Source organism: Perca fluviatilis, chromosome 18 (assembly GCF_010015445.1).
Source record: "Perca fluviatilis chromosome 18, GENO_Pfluv_1.0, whole genome shotgun sequence".
Lineage (NCBI taxonomy): Eukaryota > Metazoa > Chordata > Actinopteri > Perciformes > Percidae > Perca > Perca fluviatilis.
Window position 1 is genome coordinate 25102951 of NC_053129.1, and position 21236 is coordinate 25124186.

At 41.2% G+C, this 21236-nt stretch overlaps 1 protein-coding gene across 3 annotated transcripts in view; it reads right to left on the reverse strand.

Moving 5' to 3' along the window:
- Positions 1 to 8079: 8079 nt before the first annotated feature.
- The window catches only part of sipa1l1 (signal-induced proliferation-associated 1 like 1), a 93292-nt gene continuing 80135 nt past the window's right edge, over positions 8080 to 21236 (reverse strand). For all 3 annotated transcript variants that reach the window (XM_039781829.1, XM_039781830.1, XM_039781828.1), the window contains 8 exons: positions 20377 to 20864; positions 18680 to 18871; positions 17703 to 17871; positions 16911 to 17145; positions 16260 to 16430; positions 15776 to 15887; positions 14777 to 14855; positions 8080 to 12343 (listed from right to left, as the gene is read on the reverse strand). In XM_039781829.1, coding sequence (XP_039637763.1) covers positions 12200 to 12343; positions 14777 to 14855; positions 15776 to 15887; positions 16260 to 16430; positions 16911 to 17145; positions 17703 to 17871; positions 18680 to 18871; positions 20377 to 20864 — 1590 coding nt within the window. In that variant the 3' untranslated portion in view covers positions 8080 to 12199. The remainder of the gene's footprint in view (positions 12344 to 14776; positions 14856 to 15775; positions 15888 to 16259; positions 16431 to 16910; positions 17146 to 17702; positions 17872 to 18679; positions 18872 to 20376; positions 20865 to 21236) is intronic.

Below are 21236 nucleotides of genomic sequence, written 5' to 3' on the forward strand. Positions count from 1 at the left end.
AGAGAGAGAGAGAGAGAGAGAGAGAGAGAGAGAGAGAGAGAGAGAGAGAGATAGATAACCTGCTGTACTCTCAACCATTATTATGCAGTGGTGTCTGTTTTGTGAATGTGTGTGTGTGTGTGTGTGTGTGTGTGTGTGTGTGTGTGTGTGTGTGTGTGTGTGTGTGTGTGTGTGTGTGTGTGTGTTGTGTGTGTGTTTCTTGCATTATTAACATTTTGGGGACAAAACTCAATTCACACAGTCACATTATGGGCTTCCAACATGGCCAGATTGACATATTAGGGGGCCTATATTTAGCCATGCATATGTATTGATATTAAGGAGAACATACTTTGCTTAATGATGAAATGAATGAATGAAAAAAACTAACTGTCATGCAGCCATGACTTTGGGACTTCCAGGGTCCCTCGGGGTGCTCCTTTGCCTAGGTAGCCTTCTAAAAGCTGGTCCCCAAAAGCTGTATACTCTGATTTCCTTCACTTTTCCAAACAAAGATTAAATTGACAGAAAGTCAGGTGACTGTGAAATGATTACACCACATCAAGTTTTGGTCCTTGCCTCTGGATATTTAGGGCTCAAAACTGCTTCCTACCACAGGTGAGAATAATGATTCATTTCTACATCCTGATGTCACTGAATGTATTTCAACAGGCAGCATTTTTTAGGGTCACAGATAATACAGATTTTTAATTTGAAAATATTTGCTCATGCCTATCTGGCATTCAAAAGCTTAATAAAACATGACTGCGTTTACAAGTTAATTATTTTAGGAGAGCAAAGATAACAAGTTCATTATTCACTTAGCTCAAGAAAAAGAAATTTGGTTTGATTAAGATAACAACTAAATGACAAGTTGAGAAAATGAAATCATTATCCTGAGATAACAGGATAAAAAATAAAAAAAAAACACCCTGGTTTTAGTATCTCAAATAAATATAGAAAGGCGGTTTAAAGTCCCTGAGACAAAAAACACTCACAAGCTTTATAATTATAATTCTCTTTCTCGCTCAGTGTAATCTCTCCCAATTTCCCATCTTGAACAGAAACAGGTCTAACAGCTCCAAACCAAGGAGCCGGCAGATAAACTCTGAGCTGATGGGGACTTTTGGCTGAGCACTGAGACACATCAAAGCATCTGATGCAATGCTGGACTGGGGGAAGAAACAGGGAGCTTACTGTGGTCTGGACTGGTTACACTCTCTCACTATGTGTGTGTGGATGGAACCCTTGATGGAATACTCTACCGTGCACAGGCCCAGGGGCCTACGGGGTCTGGGGTCCTGACTCACAAAATGTTGCTGAAAAACAACAAAAAATAATCATAAAGAGACACTAAATGACAACATACACAAAACGACATAAAATGACTACAAAACAACCACAAAGAGATGCAAAATGACTGAAAGTAGACACAAAACGACCAAAACCATACACATACCAACTACAAAGGACACAAAATGACTACAAATACACAAAAAACTACCACAAAGAGACGTAAAATGGCTAAAGAATACATGCAAAATGACTACAAAGAGGCACAAAATGACCAAAAATAGATGCAAAACAACTAAAGTGAGATGCAAAATGACTAAAAGTAGACTCTTTGAGTTGAGGTGTCTTTTTAGACAAGGTGGGGGGGCTCTTACTGTATATGTCTGTGCCCAGGGGCCCATTGTAATATGTAATATGTCCATGGATGATAATCCATCCATGGATGCAACTACATTTCACATTAAGAATGTCAACACACATGCCGTGTGTTTACAGTGATTCCGGCAGCATATTTTTACAGCTGGTGGTGTTGGAGACTAAAAATATTTGCTGCCCTAATTCAACAGAACACTACTGGGACAGAGAGTGAAGTGACATCAAGCTTCAAAAGCCAGTTGTCAGTTGTTCCTCTCTTTCTTTGCTTTCTCACTTTAATCTGCTGTTTAGTGTGCAAATGAGAAAAAAATGGCCGTCAATATGCTCTCAAATCAATACATGCACTTAAAGCTGTCGTTAAAATCAACATTGATGCTAATGGGGCACTCTGTCCTGACAGATTGACCCCCCACACACACACACACACACACACACACACATCATACTAGCCTTCACTCTTCCATTCACTCTGGACCGAGTGAATAATTGAGCAACAGTAAACAGGAAGAGAAGATCCCACCGGGAAGTGTGTGTGTGTGTGTGTGTGTGTGTGTGTGTGTGTGTGTGTGTGTGTGTGTGTGTGTGTGTGTGTGTGTGTGCGTGTGTGTGTGTGTTGGTAAGTAAGTGGTTGGGGGGTAGTTGCTCCACATTTGGTATGACATGCATTCACACAGACACCGATGTTTGTGTGGCATGGATCTGTCTGTTAGCGCCCTTTGCAGCAGTTGAGGACAGGAGCTGTATGAAGTTTAACTGTAGAAAGAAGTATAAGAAAGTATTATGAAATAGGATTTATTTACTTTTACAGATTTGTAACTGTTTTGAAAGGGTACCGTAACTTGAGTAAAAATGCGGTGGGTAAAAATACACCATAAGTGAAGTAAAAATATTTAAAGGTCCCATGACATGGTGCTCTTTGGATGCTTTTATATAGACCTTAGTGGTCCCCTAATACTGTATCTGAAGTCTCTTTCCCGAAATTCAGCCTTGGTGCAGAATTACAGCCACTAGAGCCAGTCCCACAATGAGCTTTCCTTAGGATGTGCCATTTCTGTGTCTGTAGCTATTGAGGAGGAGAGGGGGGCAAGGTGGAGGGTGGGGGTGTGGCCTTGACCAACTGCCACTTTGCTCGTTTGAAAGCCATGATGTCTCTCTCTGCAGCACGGTGGCTCAGTGGTTAGCACTTCTGCCTCACAGCAAGAAGGTTCTGGGTTCAAACCCAGGTCGTCCCAGGCCTTTCTGTGTGGAGTTTGCATGTTCTCCCCGTGCTTGCGTGGGTTTCCTCCGGGTGCTCCGGTTTCTTCCCACCATAAAAACATGCATGCAACTAGGACTGCAGTTGAAAATTAGCCGTCTGGCTAACACTGGCGCATTTACAGAAATGTTGATTAATGTGCATTGTCCTAATATAAATAAATAAATCTTCTTCTTCTTCTTCTTCTCTCATGGGTGGGCCAAATTCTCTGGGCGGGCAAAGCAGAGAAAGGGGAGGTAATCTTGCTCCTTATGACCTCATAAGGAGAAGATTCCAGATCGGTCCATCTGAGCTTTCATTTTCTCAAAGGCAGAGCAGGATACCCAGGGCTCGGTTTACACCTATCACCATTTCTAGCCACTGGGGGACCATAGGCAGGCTGGGGGAACGCATATTAATGTTAAAAAACCTCATAAAGTGACATTTTCATGCCATGGGACCTTTAAGAAAGCCACACATTTAACTAATGTAAATAACTCATGTAACTAATGTTAGCATTTTAACATTAGTGAGGTGTCAAATACATAGATTTAATATTATACACTGTGATTTAATATTAAACTTTATTTCTCTTTATTTGACCTCATTTTAAAGTACAACATTGCTACAGTACACCCGATTTGTATAGATGTCTGCGGTTTCATATGTGGGACTCAACGTCATTTTCATATTCATTTACAATACAATATGGACAATTTTGGACAAAATTGCACACTGCCTCCCCTCATTCCATCATAAAAATAAATCTAGGATAAATATATTCCCAACTGTCTATATGTCCTGTAACAGAGGGCTTACGAATTCCCTCAAAATTAAATGGGAGAAAGATTTGTGATTGTATGGATGAAGGTGCTATAAAAATAATTCATACATCATCTTTATGTATGAGCCATGTGGTGATACAATTCAATACAGCACATCATCTCCATTGGACCAAGTCTCTATCACAACATTTACACAACTCTGAGTTAAGCTGCGTGGCTCTGCACACAGACCTGACTCCGAGTCAGCCCAAGAACATTTTTACATAAAGATAAAAACAAATATTCAGAATTTATCCATCCATTGTCTGCTGCTTATCTGGGTCTGGGTCTGGGTGCTGGTACAGTAACACGGCAAGTAAAAAAAAGCCCAGATGCCCTTCTCCCTGGCTTCTTCCTCCAGCTCCTGCTGGGAGAACCTGAGGCGTTTCCAGGCCAGATGGGATATATAATCCCTCAGTGTGCTCTAGATCTGCCCAGAGGAAATCCTTCCAGTTGGATGTGTCTCCACAGACATCCAGGGGGAATCCTAATCAGACACCCAACCCCTCTTAACTGGCTTCTTCCTATGCAAAAGAGCAGTACTGCTAGTCCAGACGCCCTGCACACACACAACAACAAAAACTCATCTCAGTTACTTATATTTGCGATTGGGTACTACCCAAAGCTCATGGCCTAAATCTAAAAGATAGGGCAGGGGTAGGAGGGAGTTTGCATGTCAGAAGGGTGAACTCTATTTAGCAAACGAAGAGGTGGTTAACAGGAGTTTTGGATGGGTTTTTTTTGGATTCACTTCCCTTCCATTTTCTAACTTTTGTGGCAATTTTATCTAATTAAAAGCTACCATGTGAACGCCTACAGAAGGCATTTGGAATGCTGTTTTGAGTTTGTTAATCACTTTTTCATGAGGCAGTCCAAGTCTTTGTTAATGGACTAACTAGAGCTTCTCACGACGCTTCACATCTCATTCAAAACAAACTGAGTGAAAAAGTAGAAATAGCGGCGATCCCAAAGATGCGTCTGTGTCACTGGAAGTGCGAAGGGACTGTTTGCATCTCGAACGGCAGCCAACAACAAAGCTCTGCTTCTGAAGAGCAAAACACCTCTACTTTCTCTGACTCTCATCTTGAGTGCCTGATAAGAGCTGAGAGCCCCACGGAGACATGAAGGCGTTGTGTGGGCTGCTGCAGAGAGTGGGATAAAAGCATCGAGGGTCCACACACGACACAAAAGGAAGAAAAAGAGATGACCGCATGCTGCTGGTAAACAGAGATATTTCGTTCTTTTTTTACAACAGATGAAATGGAGTTGAAGCCATGTTAGGATAACAGTTGACAACCTTCTTATGCACAGAATGTAGTCTGATAGAAATATGACAAGTACATCTGTTTTGTATCCTATTAAACGGGGCTGTCCAAAGGTTTACAATAACGTTTTACCACATTTTTCAAATGATTCTGATGGCATAATGATGCCTTAGTGCACTGTGTGTTGCTTTCAGCTCATTCATGATCCAAGATGGTGGAGACCTAACCCATTTGCCAGGTGGCCAGAAACACAACTCCAAATCAATGATAATGTTGCTCTGTGTCTGCTGGAAGTTTGTCTTATCAACGTTATAAGGTGATAATTTGCCAGTGTTGAGTTTACAGGTTGATGTGATGCCCCCAAGTGGCCAAAAAGTTTACATCATCATAACAGGCCAACAAGTCCTCCAGTCCATACCACCACATAGGTCTTTTGTTCCTACCTTCTAATACGACCCACAGGAGCATTTGTTATATTAGCCCCCATAAAAAAAAAAACTCTGCGCAAAATCATTACCCAGTCCCTTTCAGTGAGGCTTCTATTGGCCCCCACTGGTTGCACAATACAGCCATGTGCTTTTTTTGTAACCCGGAATCTCGGAGAAACTGAATGATAAATCCAAAGGTACACATTTAGCCATTTAGCTCTTTGCAAATGAACTCTTACAGACACAAAAACACAGCAGGCTCCAACTCCCGCTAATCCGACTTCAATTTAGGCATCACACACTTCTCTCTGTAGCAAATCCTTGAAAGGAACCACAGGTGATTCAGCCCCACACATTTTCCACCTGTACCAAAGATGACTAATCTGTGGCCTCCTCCGCATTAAACCTCTCCTCCTCCACACCGAGACTGCAGTCACTGCTGCGCTGGCCTCAAACAACCCTGAACAATGGCTGCAGCTGGACAGACTGGAACCAGCACAGGTCAATCCACAGCAGCAGAGGTGACACAGTCGGATTGTGTTTCTCTCAGCTGCACTACTTGTGTTGTGCACAAATTAGTCAGATATCTATTCTTTTAACAGTCAGACACATTGGTTAAAGCACATGAACTGGCCTTATTTTATTTGGACAGTGAATGCATTTAGTCCTGGGAAATCTGTGCAGAGGTAAAGCAGCTTTTCTTTATAAAGCTTAAAAACCCATACTGGCAATCAAAAAGCCTAGAGGCAACTTTTTGTTTTTCCTTTTTGTAAATTCCTGGTTGATATGTCAATATGGCAGACCACACACACACACACACACACGTCCCATACCTTGTTAAGCTCTTCTATTGTCCACTTTCCTGCAAAGAATAGAGGTGATACTTGTTATTGTCCGGTAACCAATATCTTTTTTTGTCTTCTCCATAATAAACAAGCAATGTTGCTTTTCTCCCTGCCAAAAGGGTAATTCAATTTAGGTCATATAACTTTAAAAGCAAAATAATGTAAGCATCAAAGATTGTGGAAATAGTGGTTGGACAAAATCACCAAAACTCAAGGTTAATTTACTGGCTTTCTTTCAACTGTATCACAACGGACTGAGTTTACTCAGTTGTCACGGAAATGAATCTGTTGACATGCTGTAGCTGTTGATTTTAATCCGTTGCACTTTTAGGTCATCTGTTAAGTTAAGCCTCAAAGTTCACTCTAAATACTTGTAGTATTTAAGTGCTACGGATGAAATGATAACAGCCATCTGTAGAGTTTTCATAGAGATCTGTACCTTGCCAACAGATCTCTATGAAAACTCATTTTCTTTACTATCTATGTATTTATTTGGAAACTAGAAAATTTCCCCAGATTCCCCTATATGTTGCTTTATTATTATTATATTTGCAGTGCCAGCTACGAGTGGTGACCTGATCCCAGGAAAGCAATAGAGAGGCTACATTACTCAAATTTTCTAAACACACATTAGCCATTTATGGCATCAAAACCAAAAAAAAGTATTCAAAGAGTAGTCTAAAACAGGCCTTATTTGTGTATGTGAACATAGCTCCTGAAATCCACTTAATCTCACAACCTGGAAATGTCCAGTAAAACAGCGATTCAGTGTTGCATGGAAGTAATTCAGCTGGAGCTTTTTATCCACTGACCTTTAGTTCCAGTAGAGTGTCACAGCACTGTTTTCTTCAATAATGTTACAGAGGTAGAAAGATCTCTATTTTGTGTTATCTAGAAAATAATAATGCTGAATTATCTTCAGCAGGGGTTCCTTCAGCAGGGGTGACCGGCTACTGCGTAACGAGGGCAGCAAAAGACACAAAAACAACAGGCAAGGTGGTTTCTGGCCGCGAGATCGGTTAAAGTGCAATCAGGTGAATCAGTGTGATAGGGGAACAATAGGAGCCTGAGGCAGGCCTAGTCCTCATCCCAGACCTCTACCCTCTCTGGTTACTCACTCCTAGATACAATCAGACACAAGCTCGGCAGGACAAATCCACATCCACTCTGACCCAACATGAGCTATTGTTATTAATGTATAAGAGGAAAATATTATGACAAATTATATTGGTTTCTGTTAACCACGTGAAGCTGGAAACATAAAAAAAGAAGTAATTATCACAAAATGGAGTTTTTTTTTATACCTTTTAACACAATTAAAAAAAATATTATGCAACTTAAATGTGCATGCATGATTTTTTTTGTTTGCATCATTTTTGGTTTTCATGGCAATTTATTCTCAGTTGTTATGTACTAATTTATTTATCACTCTTTTATTACATTTTAAAGATCTATAATTTACATATGGAAACTGTATTTAGATTTCATTCACATTATACATCCAGAATACACACAGGACATATATTATCAATATTGATCTGTTGTTTTTATCTACTCACTACTCTTCGATCACTCCAACATCATTATAATTTGTATTTATATATTATTATATCTATCGCTATCTCACTTTACTCAGGAATATTAAGAAACTGCACTATTGGTTAAAGTCTATTTTTTGAACAAATATATTGACGCACATAAACAACGCACATGTATGTACATACACTGCCTCTGGGTAGTGCACAGTATATCGTGTTTCTGCTAAAAAGTAAGCAAGAGATCAAGACATTTAAAAAGCAATACAGTGCAGAAACACAAACAAGTCAACAGCACCACAAATCGATACGGCATTTATTTATTTCAGAAACTTTAATACTGTGATCACTGCAAATGTCTTTTTCATACCTTTACATTTCACAAAGACAATGGATCCGGGATGTAAACAGTATTCCCCCCCCCTCTGTAAAACACATGGTCCTCTTAAAATTGTGTGCTTGATCTCCTGTCGGAGCCGATTGCTTTACTGTTCAGTTTGTTCTTCCAACAGGAGGAAAAAAAAACGGATCACGACACAGCATTCTAAGTTGGGACTCTGAGCTTTGTGAAACCTTCCTCCCCTGCTGCAATCTCCAACCACGTAAGTTGTGCTTGACTGAAAACCAGCATCCCTACAGAACAAACAACATCCAGCTGCTCCTGTCTGATCAGTGATGCTTGAGGAGACGAAAAGGTTCAAATTCTTTGAAGTGAATAAAGTCGAGCACTTTCCTCTGTTTGTCAGGAACTGCACTGGCAGGAAATCTACGGAGAAACATCAACGACGAGATTGCACAGGAATGGATCAATTCACCCTTCTTGTCCAAAACATGTCAACACAATCCTTTTTATAAAACATTGTGCAAAGGTTCTTAAAAATAAAAAGAGATTACAAAATGGAACATTTGAACATCTGAACATTTACATTTCTCATATCCCTCGGAAAAGCACCAAAAAAACAAAGCTGAGGAAAGAAAAAAAAACAAAACAACTAAATGCACTGTAAATGAACTCAACATTCACAATGGAGTAACTGGTGCGTGTGTCTTTATGCCTTTGTATAAGGTGTAAAGTGGACAACTGCATCTAACATCCAACTTTTATTCAAGATGAGAGCAAAACATCTGCACTGCACAGTTTGTCATTTGGCCATACTTAATTTGAAATACAAAAACTAGAGCACTTTCCATGTACAATAAAATACGAAATATTACCTACTAGTCATTTAAGCATCGGCATACTGTAGTGCTCAAAACAATTTACAGTCAAAACTTCCTGGATCGGGAACATTTCTGCCTACGGAACTCACATGGTGTGTATATTTTGAGGATTTCACATTATTGGATGAGATGACTACTAGACTCCTTTTCACAACTTGTTAAGCTGTTAAAACAACCAAATGATATCACCAAGCAAAGCAAATTGAGCAATTGGGACTGTTCAGTGGTGTTGTTACAATCCTCGCAGACTGAAAAGGGATTCTTAAAACAGAACCTTCTACATCTTTTTTTGTTAAGAGTTCACTCATCTCCCTGCAAAACTGCAGAGCTGAATGTCGGTTATAGTAAACATCACATTTCTTTAGGCTCGTTTGTTTATATTCTCTCTACATTCGGACCGGGTGCCGTTCTGCGCTATATGCTGCAGGGTTTTTAAATTGCATCAATTGAAGACGCAACTTTACTTTAAGAGATTCAAAAACTGGGAGTGTTTTTTTCATCGAAGGCTGGCAGGATAGCAGAGGACAGGGAAGGAATTAAGGCTTAAACTACATTTGTGAACAACCGTTTCAATGTACATGCTCAAGTTAGCGAGCTGAAATAACCCCAACGCGGACACCTGGCTTAGGAAATAGCTTTGTGGCTCCAGCTTGGGCTGTAAGTAGCTTTGTGATTAGCGGGAACATTTCTTCCAATACAAACTAATTACAGGGGCCAGCTGCCCTGAAAAATACACTGCATTTAACTGAATGCAAAGGCACAGACATACAAACCGACACATTTCCAATACACTTCACACACACTCTCGTCCTGTGTCTGGAGGCTGGCCAGCCTGATTGTGTTCAGTAAAAATATTCATGCGAAACAAGAGAAAGGCTGAAGCCTCGCAGCAGATTCCCTGTACAAACATTTATGAGGCAGAGTCTACAACTGTGAGTATGAAACTGATTAAAAGAATAAATGAGTAAGGTGACTGTGTGTGTGTGTGTGTGTGTGTGGGTGTGTGTGTGTGTGTGTGTGTGTGTGTGTGACCAGGTGTTTATTTTTCAGGATGAAGAAGAGCCTTTTCCCTTTCATCTGTTCCCCAGATGCTGTTTCAAAAGGCACGTCCCTGCTCTGCCTGGGAGTAAATGACCAAAACAAGTGACTCTAGGCACGACTGGATAGACTGATGTACATTCACACAATGACTACAAACACCGCCACTGGTACAGTAGGTACTGTAGCTCCTTCTTATCATGGGCATTTTATTCTAACCAAATAAGTTAGTTTTTTATGTATAACTTTCTCAAAAAGATCCTCACGCTCTCAACAAATACTGAACCTGAGGAAAACTATAGATGTTCACACACACACACACACACACACACACACACACACACACACACACACACACACACACACACACACACACACACACACACACACACACACACAAGCTTTGATTGTCTCTCAAAGCTGGCTTCTGATTGTTTTTCCTAATCTGTGCTTGTGTGGCCTCCCGGTCGATGTCTGACTGGTTGTTTAAGAGGCGTGGGGAAAATACAGAGTGACTGGCAGCACATTTAATAATCATGACATTTCCACTGGTCATCACTAGAGGGCACTGTAAGCAACATGACAGCAGGCTTGGGCACCACAAAATACAACATAATACAGAATAAAAAGCATATACTGTAGTTAAGAAAGAAAGCCATTTAAATAATATAGCTAGTGATCTTTTTCTTGAGGAACTAAACACTGATGTCAGTTGTACTGTACGAATAGAACAACTTATTTATTGGAATTATAATACAAGGAAATAAATTAACCTGGGGGAAGAAAAAGTCCCCCTCTTACTTTTCCCTCCCAAAAAAATGTCTGTCATTCCTTATCAGCTGGCTCTCTGTATTCCAGACAGTGGGATGGCGAGTGGAGTCCTCTCTTCCCTTTTTTTTTTCCCTCGAAGCATGATGTCCGCTGCTTCCAAGAAAGAAGATGGGAGGCTCTTGTGCAGCAGAGGCTGGTGTCTTTTAAGTGTAACAACTTTGAAAACGTCTTTTCCCCAAATTGAACTTCTTCTCAGTGCAAACTCTCCCCCCCCTTTTTTTTGAGAGAGAGACAGGAGTCCTGACTTCTTCCTATTGCTTTTAAGACACATACAATTGGGATGGACCAAAGCACTCTGGATATCAGTTATGTTTAAATGGCACCACTTGCTGATGGCTTATAAATATACTCCTCTGTCAGGTGTTGGTTTGTGCTGTAGCGACACACCGGATCCTGTAATCCTGAAAAAAAAAAAAAATTTAAAAAACACTTTACAAATCCATGTTTCCCTCCTGTTCCGAGGCAGACTGACCTGCTTCCATGTCGTCGGCTTTGAGGAGAGGAAACACTAAAGTTCCTTCCATTTACATGAACAGGAAATGAAAACGTCTCCTGTGTCCAGTGGTCTTGAGGCTTCATATTCATTACTGTATGTGTTTGTGTTTGTTTGTAAGTGGATGGGCTGGCAGATTTGTCGTGTACCTGTCTGACTTTGCGTGGCATTTTCAGAGACGTTTTTACTTTAAGTCACATGGATGTCTCGGCTACCCCCTGCTATGGCGGGTTTGGTTTGGCACAAAGGACTCGAGTCACCTTTTAAGAGAAGCTGGGCAACATGAGAAAAAAAGTAATTGGAAAAAAAAACAAACGGAAAAAAAAGGTATCTATTCTAGGTTGTCCCCAGAAAGAGAAGCACATCCACTGAGAAAGCATGGCTGACCTCTTGAGAAAGAAGAGGGGGGGAGGGGAGGGGGGAGCTTCCTCTTTGTTGGCAATTTTGCAAAAACAATTTTGGCACAGCGAGATGAGAGAAAGATCAATTCAGCAACGCTCTCGTGGTCCCATTGGAGAGTAGAGGTCAGTCCTTCATAATCTGATGAACAACATCCATTTTTCTGGTGTCCCATCCTGAGAGGTTTAACAGTGGGGTCTGTGGAGACTGAGGCTGGTCGACAATATTACCCGCCCACGTTCGAAGCCAATGGAAGCTGGTCGGAGGGTTCGGCATCAGGCTAATTGAGTCCAACAACAAGTCTCCACTGTTCTTGTGCACAATGTCTTCCCCCTCTGCGTCCAGACTGTGTGTGCTGATGTATGCATTTGTGTATATGTGTGTGTGTGTGTGTGCGTGCGTGCGTGCGAGAGAGCGAGTTAAAATGTGCAAGCCGGAGTCAGTTCATGTCGATGGTGTTGAAGACCCACTCTGTGAACTTCTTGAGCTTAGCGGCAGAGGTCTGGGACTCCTCCTGCAGTCTCTGGTTGTCCTCCCACAGCCTCTTGATCTGACCCTGAAGTCTCACCTTCTCTTCACGCTCCTGTGAAAGATGGACAAAGTTAATCAGTTAAACAAGTTATTGAGAAGTTCAAATTTGGAAAAAAGAATGAGTGCCTCACAAGCACAATGTAGATAAACAATAAAATCTAAAAACAAAAACACGCAAGACTCAATCTAAACACCTTCCTCTCTGTATAAATATAATAAACACTGTTTGGTGTTTACATAAACATCTCAGTGAGTAGAACTTAAGGGCTTCGTGTGTAGATTTTATGAGTTGACATTTTGAATCCGCCAAAAGCACAACAAAACTAAATCCCTAGTTGGGTGCATGAACATAAATCTCTAGACAGTTAAAGAACACACTGAAACTGTGTGGCGTTTTGCTCCATGCTGTCAGTCAGCTGCAAGCTCACTGCTACTGGCTTCAGGGTGGTTGAAGGAGGTGAGAGGGAAGCATATTCATTTCCCTGGTGTCAAAATAATCTATTTCACCTTTAAACATTACAAATGCGGACAGCTAAATGCTTTTCAATATTTCACAGACGGCAGAGAATTTACTAAGAATTGCGTGAGAAATAAATCACAACCAGAGTGCAGCAACTTTGTGGGTGAAAACGCTTCGCTGTAAGGAGGTCAGAGAAGTTAACAGGCCACAAAGTTTGCAACTAGCAGCTCAAATATTTAACAGGAACAGAGGGCTACAACCTTTAGCTCTCAGTACGGGCAGCTGAGAAGGAGGTGATAGGGCTACTGTGCAACACCAAAACCAGATGAATTAGAAACATTCCTTGATGCTGCTTTTAGAAGTACAATTTGGTGTTAAAATGGATCCATCCGGTCTGGAATCAACATTAAATGCTGGCAGTTGTGGTATAATGATGTGAGGAATGTCTTCTTGGTACACAATGGGCAGTGTAGTACCAACTGAACATTAATAGCTAGTTAAACCTCGCTGCGGACTTTCTTCACAGTCGCAGTCTGTTATTCTTCAAACAGATACTTTTGGCAGGATAATAGGCCACAGTCTGAAGATTCTTCCTTGAAATGTAGGGTTGGGTATTGTAGTAGTTGTTTTTTTCGATACCGGTGCTAAAGCAATACTTTTAAACCGGTGCCGGTGCCTAAACAGATACTTTTTAAGAAAGTTTAAAAAAAAGAAGAAAAAAAGAAGGGTACTAAACAACAGCCGGCGACATTAAAGAACGGCTTGTTTATTGCTAAGGCCATATGGTCAAAATTAAATGATTTAATAATAATGTAATAAATATAACTTATAACTAACTTATTTCACTAGTAAATTGCTGTTTAACGACAAAAACAACCACCAGATGGGAAAAGGGTATTTAACAATAACTTTGAATGCACCACGAGGCTACCAGTTTCAAGTCAAGGCACCGTCTGTGTTGTTTTTCCAACGTCCCGCTGTTGGAAATACAGTCACACTTTACACCGTTTAGTTGGCAGCATTTAACCGTGTTTAATCCAGCAACTAGCTAGCAGTAGGCTAACGTTGCCTGCTGTCGAGTGTAGTGTTAACGTGTAGCGATGCTTCGGTCGTCTGTTTCAGAGCATCAGAGAGAAGGGCAGGCATATCACTGGCACCGGCCCCAAAATCCCTGTTGCTATTCGGTCCGGTAGCTACCGGTCGTTAAGGCACCGGTGCCATATTAGCACCGGGTCTCGGTACCCAACCCTATTGAAATGTGACTATAAGGGATACTTTTAGGGGTATGTGAACATAATAATAGTTGCATAAATGTGCTGTCAAAAAAACTGTTTGGCACTAGAGAGTTAGCCTGGATGATCACGCATCTAAAGCAAGCAACGCATCCCTCTTACACAAAGTGGAAGTACCGGAAATGTAGACACAAACTGGAAATCACCATTTGAGTCTATTAGTTTAAATGTTTTTTTTTTATTTTTTATTTTTTTTTAAATACAAGAGCAAAGTTAAAGCGGTCCAGGTGACATGAAGTAAACAATAATAGCTTGAGTGATTGCAGTGAAATCTGAGTCAGCAGTTGACAACAATAAGCAGCAGAGCGGAACCAAATCAAAAGTGGCATCGCTCAGCTGCTGACTGAGTATTTTCTACTGAAGACAAAATATTCATTTCATTTATTTGACAGGGACAATGCTCATTAATCAACAGCAAAGCAACTGTAAATGAGCCAGAGTTAGCTCAGCAGGCTAATTTTCATCTGTTGTCCCTGGCCAGTTTGAAAAAGGCAACCTAATTTATTTACAACCCCTGCTCCCTGTGCCACAATCCACTGTGTGCAAATCAACCATGGCCTTTCATTTTTCATCCCTACTTGAATAGAGAAGGGGAGCCAAAAAAAATTAGCTTTCAGCACAACACTTTTAGTAAACATGCAGATAAAAGTTCTTGATAGACAAAAGAAAATTTAAAAAAAATCAATATCACGCATATGTGTATGTGCATATGTTTGTGTGTGTTCTCTCCCACCTTCTTCAGGTCCTCCTGGAGCATCTTCACCATGGCCTCCAGCTTGGTCACCTTCCTCTCCAGCCCTCTGTGACCCTCACTGTGGAGAACAAAGAAATGCGTACAGTAGTTGGCCTTGTTAATACACTCAATAATAGAGAACGGATCATTTTATTCAATTATGACCTCAACACTGACCTTTTGAGTAAACATGGTTTAGACTACAGTATGTGCCCTCGACCACACTACCCATTGGTTTACAGTTTATTCTCTACATTCATTCACTGTACCTGTATAGTAGTTGCTGTTCAACCTGTATTTTCTGTACAATCTGCTCACTCTCTGTATTTATCTACTTTTATCTAAACTTAGCACAAAAAGTAAGGAAATTTGTGTTGGGTAGATTATTTCTCTGTAGTAACAATGCTTTTTGGCAATAAATGTTATACTGTTGGAAAGCCTATTTAGTTCCCTTTCAAATGTTGCCCCATTTGTAAGCAACATGCATTTGTGGAATGAGCAGCAGCGTTGGTTATATGGGTTGCGCCCATGAAAAATTTGCCAAATCTTCTCTGCCAATGCCAAGTCTAAACCCCAAATATATGACGACCCCACTTTTTCAGACGTATTTCCAGAAAGAAAAAAACGTCTTATATTCGGACCAATACGGTAATAACAATTTTAACAGGAGCTGTACAATGAGAAGACTTATTAAATTAATTAATCTAGTCTTTTTTTAGTGGTAGGTACCTATGATTAGCTTTACATATGAGGTAGTGAACTACATATTTCCCTTCAAAAAGGAAAGCAACAGGCAGCACTTGCACTCTGTGTCTTGTTTGGCTGCAACACAAACAAGCTTCAGTCCTGAGGCCACATGTTTCCTGCATATTTCTTGTGTGTGAGGATTTTGGACTTTGGTATTCACATTCCCTTTCAGGTATTATTAGGGTATGGTGTGAATGGAAGTAAATAAAATGTTGAAACAAACTGGTAAAGAGCATATGGGTATGGTGTTACCTAGATGAGGGCCGTGACAGTGGAGCGGGCTGCAGCTCTATGTGGCCCTGTTGGGGGCTGGAGGCGCCGCTGTTTCGGTGGTTTGAATCTCCGAACACATAACTTCTCTGGACTGGAAGAAGACAGAAATGGACAGAAGGTGAAAATATGTCAAAGTTACAAATACACAAAATTAGAGGCAGGTGCAGGCAGATGCATAATAAATAAAAAATGCCTCTAACTGAAAAAGTAGGTAAAACTATTAATATATGTAAAATACATACAGTACATACATGGTGTAACAGTGCAATGATGACAGTCTACATCATAATAACTGGACACAGCCTAGGCTAATTTGATGTTATCTTTATTCATATTTATTTATTTATGGATCATAACATACAGAATTCCCTAAAGCCAAGTGCTTATTTTAGTGTACTTGTGCAAAGGAGATGAACTAGATAAATGGAAAGAAATGTGTGCACTAATAAGTAATTGGTAATACCATAGTGTGTGTTTCTTTCACTCTCAAATGTACTGGCCACATCCACCAGGTGTGTCCACTCTAGGGGGCTGTCCCTGTCTTGAGACGGGAGGGGCATCAGCTCCTGAGGGAGGGGTCCACGATGACGCTCCACCAAATCCACCAATGATGTGTCAGATGCTGAAAGGTCACCTAGAAACAGAAATTAGGTTGTGGAAAGAACTGAATGTAAAACTATCTTTTTTTATGGCCACTATGTATTTTCAATCAAAAGGGGGCAGCAGACACACATCTGGAATTTAGTCAAATCAGATCATCACACACACAAACACACACACACACACACACACACACACACACACACACACACACACACACACACACACACACACACACACACACACACACACACACACACACACACACACACACACAATTACAGTTACTTTATTTCATAATTAAAAACAAATCACATGACTTTGTGAGGATGTATTAACCTCCTATTCCTTCACTACTGCCCCTCTATGGATAAAATGGCCACATAACATGAAGAACTATGGTTACAAAATAAAGTCTTTCATAAATTGATAGAAGCACCTACAAACATCTTTTGAATGTGAATGGACTCCAGCTGTTAGAAAGACCGTTATGAGCAAGCAACCTCTTTCTTACCGTGGAGTTTGACTCCCAGCTTATAGGAAGGCCGTCGGAGGGGGACACCGCGGGTGGTGGGTGAGCGTGGGAGGGTGGAGCAGCTGAAGAGAACATCACTGCTGAGTGCCGGGTCAGCCACTGAGTCGCACAGGGGAGGAAGGCGCTGGCCGCGATAGATACTCTCATCAGACAGGGTGCGATGGAGTGAGCGACGGTGGCTGTGAGGCTGGCTTGGTGCTGATTTCTGGTGGTGCTGCACAGGATAGGGGTAGAAGTGTTGTTGTAATATTACTAAAACACAGGATCTAAACCCATGCATTATGTGGGTGAACACCTGTATAGAGACCAACAGCATCAATGCTTCTTTCTGCGTGTGGGAAAACCTAGTGCAGTTGAAGTTATTTTTTACGACATTAATTTCAAATGCATGTTTTATTGCCTGATTTCTTTACTGACTAATATTTGCTTACACAATTTACATCAATACTGAATGGGATGAATTGAATGTACTCGTCCTATCACAAAGGTTTCTTTGAAAGATGCACACATTCATAGGGTATTTTGCCAGGAGCAGAATTATAATGACTTGATTTGAACCTAGTTCAGCCACCTTTTATCTAGCCAGATTTAAATGATGAGAGCAGTATCCTATAATCGGCTGTTAATCAACTTTACTCACCAGAAAGAATCACCGAAATATAAAAGATTATAGAAACATGGCTAGCAGCAGTCATTTCAGAATATGTTCCCATGTGTCTATTAACAGGTTGTGCCTGTAATAAGATTTTACAAACAAGCCATCAGATGTACCTTTTCCTTATGTCTGCGTGGTGGTGGAGGGCTGTCTGGGGCACTGTGTCTCTTCACATCTTCCTCCATAGTAGATTTAGCATGAGGCTGAGGCGAGTGCATATCCCGAAGAGAGGGCCTGGCTGCTGGGGTTGGAACAACCTCCCCTCCACTCTCTCCTGGAGACTTCCTAATACACACATGGACACAGCCAGAGACAATTAATCAACCACAATCATGAGACAAATTATGCACGCTGCACTGTTAATCTGTTGTCCCTTTATTCTAACAATACCACCGATGAACAGTAATGTTATGTGGTCATTCAACATCAACAGTAGAGCCTATAATTGGGAAACTGCATTCAGTTACCACATCAGTGTAATATCATCTTCAACCACAAGGTGGTAATCAAGTAGTATGCATATGATTGATGCCAAAAGACATTAATAGAAAAGCAGTGGGTGGATAAGTAACATGATCAAATGCAGTGTTATAGAGCATCGATCCAATAAATACGGTCATTGTAAAGCTAATAGTGTTCAATTTTGTGAGCCCAATATAAATACACGGATGAAGAGAAAAATAAGAAACACTGCATCATCACCTCTCACCGGTCTCAACATTAATGCAACATTATAAGCTTTTACAAAGGGTAGTATTGATTGAGCGTTATTGTGATTGTGAATAAATTGCATTATACTGTATTGTACAAGTGTTCATTTGTCCACTCCCTGCAGAAAGGTAGGTACATTATGTATACCGTTCCAAAACCACATATACCAGCATCCACCAGGACCAAAACACTGTAAAAATGGAAGGTTACGATAAGGGTCAACTATTACACCTATGGGCAACTTCTTTTAAACTCCGCAAACTCTGGTGGCACCATTAACGTAGATGTGTACAGTTTTAAACCACCGCTGGATTGGGAACAACAATTAAAGACCTACTTTATTGTTTCCTAATTTATATACAGTACATGTATTTCTCCTTACTTGCGTGTGTCTCCGAAGTCAACAGAATTAATGGTGGAACCGGGTTTCCTCCAACCAATCAGGTACTTGGACTGAGCTCCTTGGCGGGGGTAGAAGCTCTTGGGCCCAGGGGACGGTGAGGACTGGGACGAGGGCGAGGTGGTTGAAGAGGAGGACTCGTCTCTTGGGGAGCTGTGGCCTGAGTGCCTGGCACTGATTGGACAGAGAGGGGGGAGAATGAGCATCATGGCAACACACCACAAATAAGACAAGCTTAGACACTGATGAAAGATATACACAAATTAGATCATAAGAGAAAGAAACCATTTTAAGGCAATGACAAGATTTTGTTATGGCTTACTTGGATTCTATATTGTTTAGAGAGAAGAATCTGAACAGGTTTTCCCCATTAGTTTCACTTTGTGTTTTAGTCTTAAGTCAAGGATTAATACAAATCGAAAAGTGTAACATTCTAATCATCTAGGAATTTCCAGGGAGTTTCACCTGCAGTCAAACTAATTTCAGAGCTCTCTTATTCCCCCTCCGCCACTCCACAGAATACAAATGGAGCTTAAATGCTGAACACGTGATGCCCAGGTCATGAACTGTAACTGTATCTGAACGAGTTAATTAAGACTTGCTCAAACAGGAAGAGCAAGACACTGGAATTTTCTCAGCTCTGGACACCAGTTCAGCTATGAAAAGTTGTACACATGTTCCACATTTCCTGAGGCCTTATGTGGAAAGATAAGCGGGAGATAAAATTGCTCCCGTGCTTGGTTTCCAGGAAAGACTTATTGAGAGGGAGGTGCTCTATTTGCTTGTTTGTAAAATGTGTTCCTCTTCGGCGAAGAAATATTGAGTCGACTAATGAGAATTGGAAACATGTTGCAGAGGTCACACAAATACTGCCCTGACACAATGATAAAGTGGAAGAGGTCAAATTTGAAATTGGACCTGAAATGAGATAAAGCTGTAAGATGCAACTTTAGATTTGTATGCAACTGGTTTTGTTATATATGTTTTTGTGCATATTTTTGTGTGTATGGTATTGGTCAACTGCTTGTCCCATTAAAGTTACAGCAACAGAATAATAAGTATTTATTTAAAACCGAACACTGATTGTGTTTGCCATCCGCTTCAGATCCTGATTACCTCATTCTGCCACAAAATTGTGTTTCTTTCAGGGTTCTTTCACAGTTCTTTAAGCTGAGTAGGAAGTGTTTGAGCAAGAAGTAGGCTAGGTTTACGTTGGTTAGGCCTCAAGGATATGCACAATGCGTTTTGGTGAAAGACGCTGAATGAGAAACATTTCTTTTTTCTTTCTACTCCACTGGGTGCATTTAAAGCACTGGTTCTCACCCTTTTGGGCTTTAATAGCCAAGCAATACTTACCAGTGACCACTCATAACAGGGTGCTCATGTTAAAGCACAGTAAGCAGTTGAAACAAAGAGTTCTCAGATTGTTTCATTTGAAAAGTTTTTTTTTTTTTTTTTTAAAGAGTTGTCATTTTCAAAGAAAAAGCGAGAAAAGACTTTGTCAAAAAAAAAAAAGTCAAAATAATAAAAAAGCCAAAATGTTTTTGTTCTTCTGTCTTAACTTGTTAATCATATCACAACCACTCCCTTCAACATAAAGTTATGTACTGCACAGACATACTAACCCCTCCTCACACAAACCCTTAAATATACACAAACACACAGACAGACAGACAGACCTTGAGTGTGATCCAGTCTCACTCAGACTGTAGGTGCTGCTGTCTCTAACGAGGAGATGGGTAGGTGGGGTTCGGCCTGTCCCGTCCTGGCTCCTTTCTGCTGGAGGGCCCGGGGACTCGGCTGCAGCTGGCGACCTCTCCAGCATCCTGCGTCCTCCCTCAGTGGGGCTGTGCCATGGGGACACTGACCGCTCCCTGCTTTCCCGGCCTCCGCTGGGAGCCAGCAGGGAGGTGGTGCTGCCGTGATGAGAGTGGGGGTGTGTGTGGTGGGAAGCTCCATAAGAGCTGGTGTCGATGCCGCTGTCGGCCGAAGCCCCCTGCAGGTAGCCCCCTCCACCCAAGCCGTTGGGCTCTGGCTCCCCCTGGTCACCGCTGGAGCCTCCACCCGCTCCCATTTCGTACCATTTATCGCTGTCACTGTGGCCCCCGCTGGAAGCTGTGCTGGATAGAGTGTTACTGCTGGAGTGCCCAGAATAAGGGCCATCCGACTGCCAGGACAAACAGAAAGTGGAAGAGCAAGGGAAAATGTAAGGCTCGGTATTGTTAAACTTTTTTTCGATTTGAGCGCCTGGCTAGCTCACATGGTAGGGCAGGCGCCCATAAATAGAGATTCACTCCTCGAAGGAACGGCCGCAGGTTTGACTCTGACCTGCGGCCTTTTGCTGCATGTCAATCCCCCTCTCTCTCTCCCCTTTCATATCTTCAGCTGTCCTATATATAAAGGCCTAAAATGGCCAAAAAATAATCTTAAAAAATTAAGAAAAATTAAAAATTAAATTGACTTTGATACCAGTTCCTGAAGAAACGATTTTCGATACCAATGTCATAAAATCCATTTTAACAAAAAGAAATAACATTAC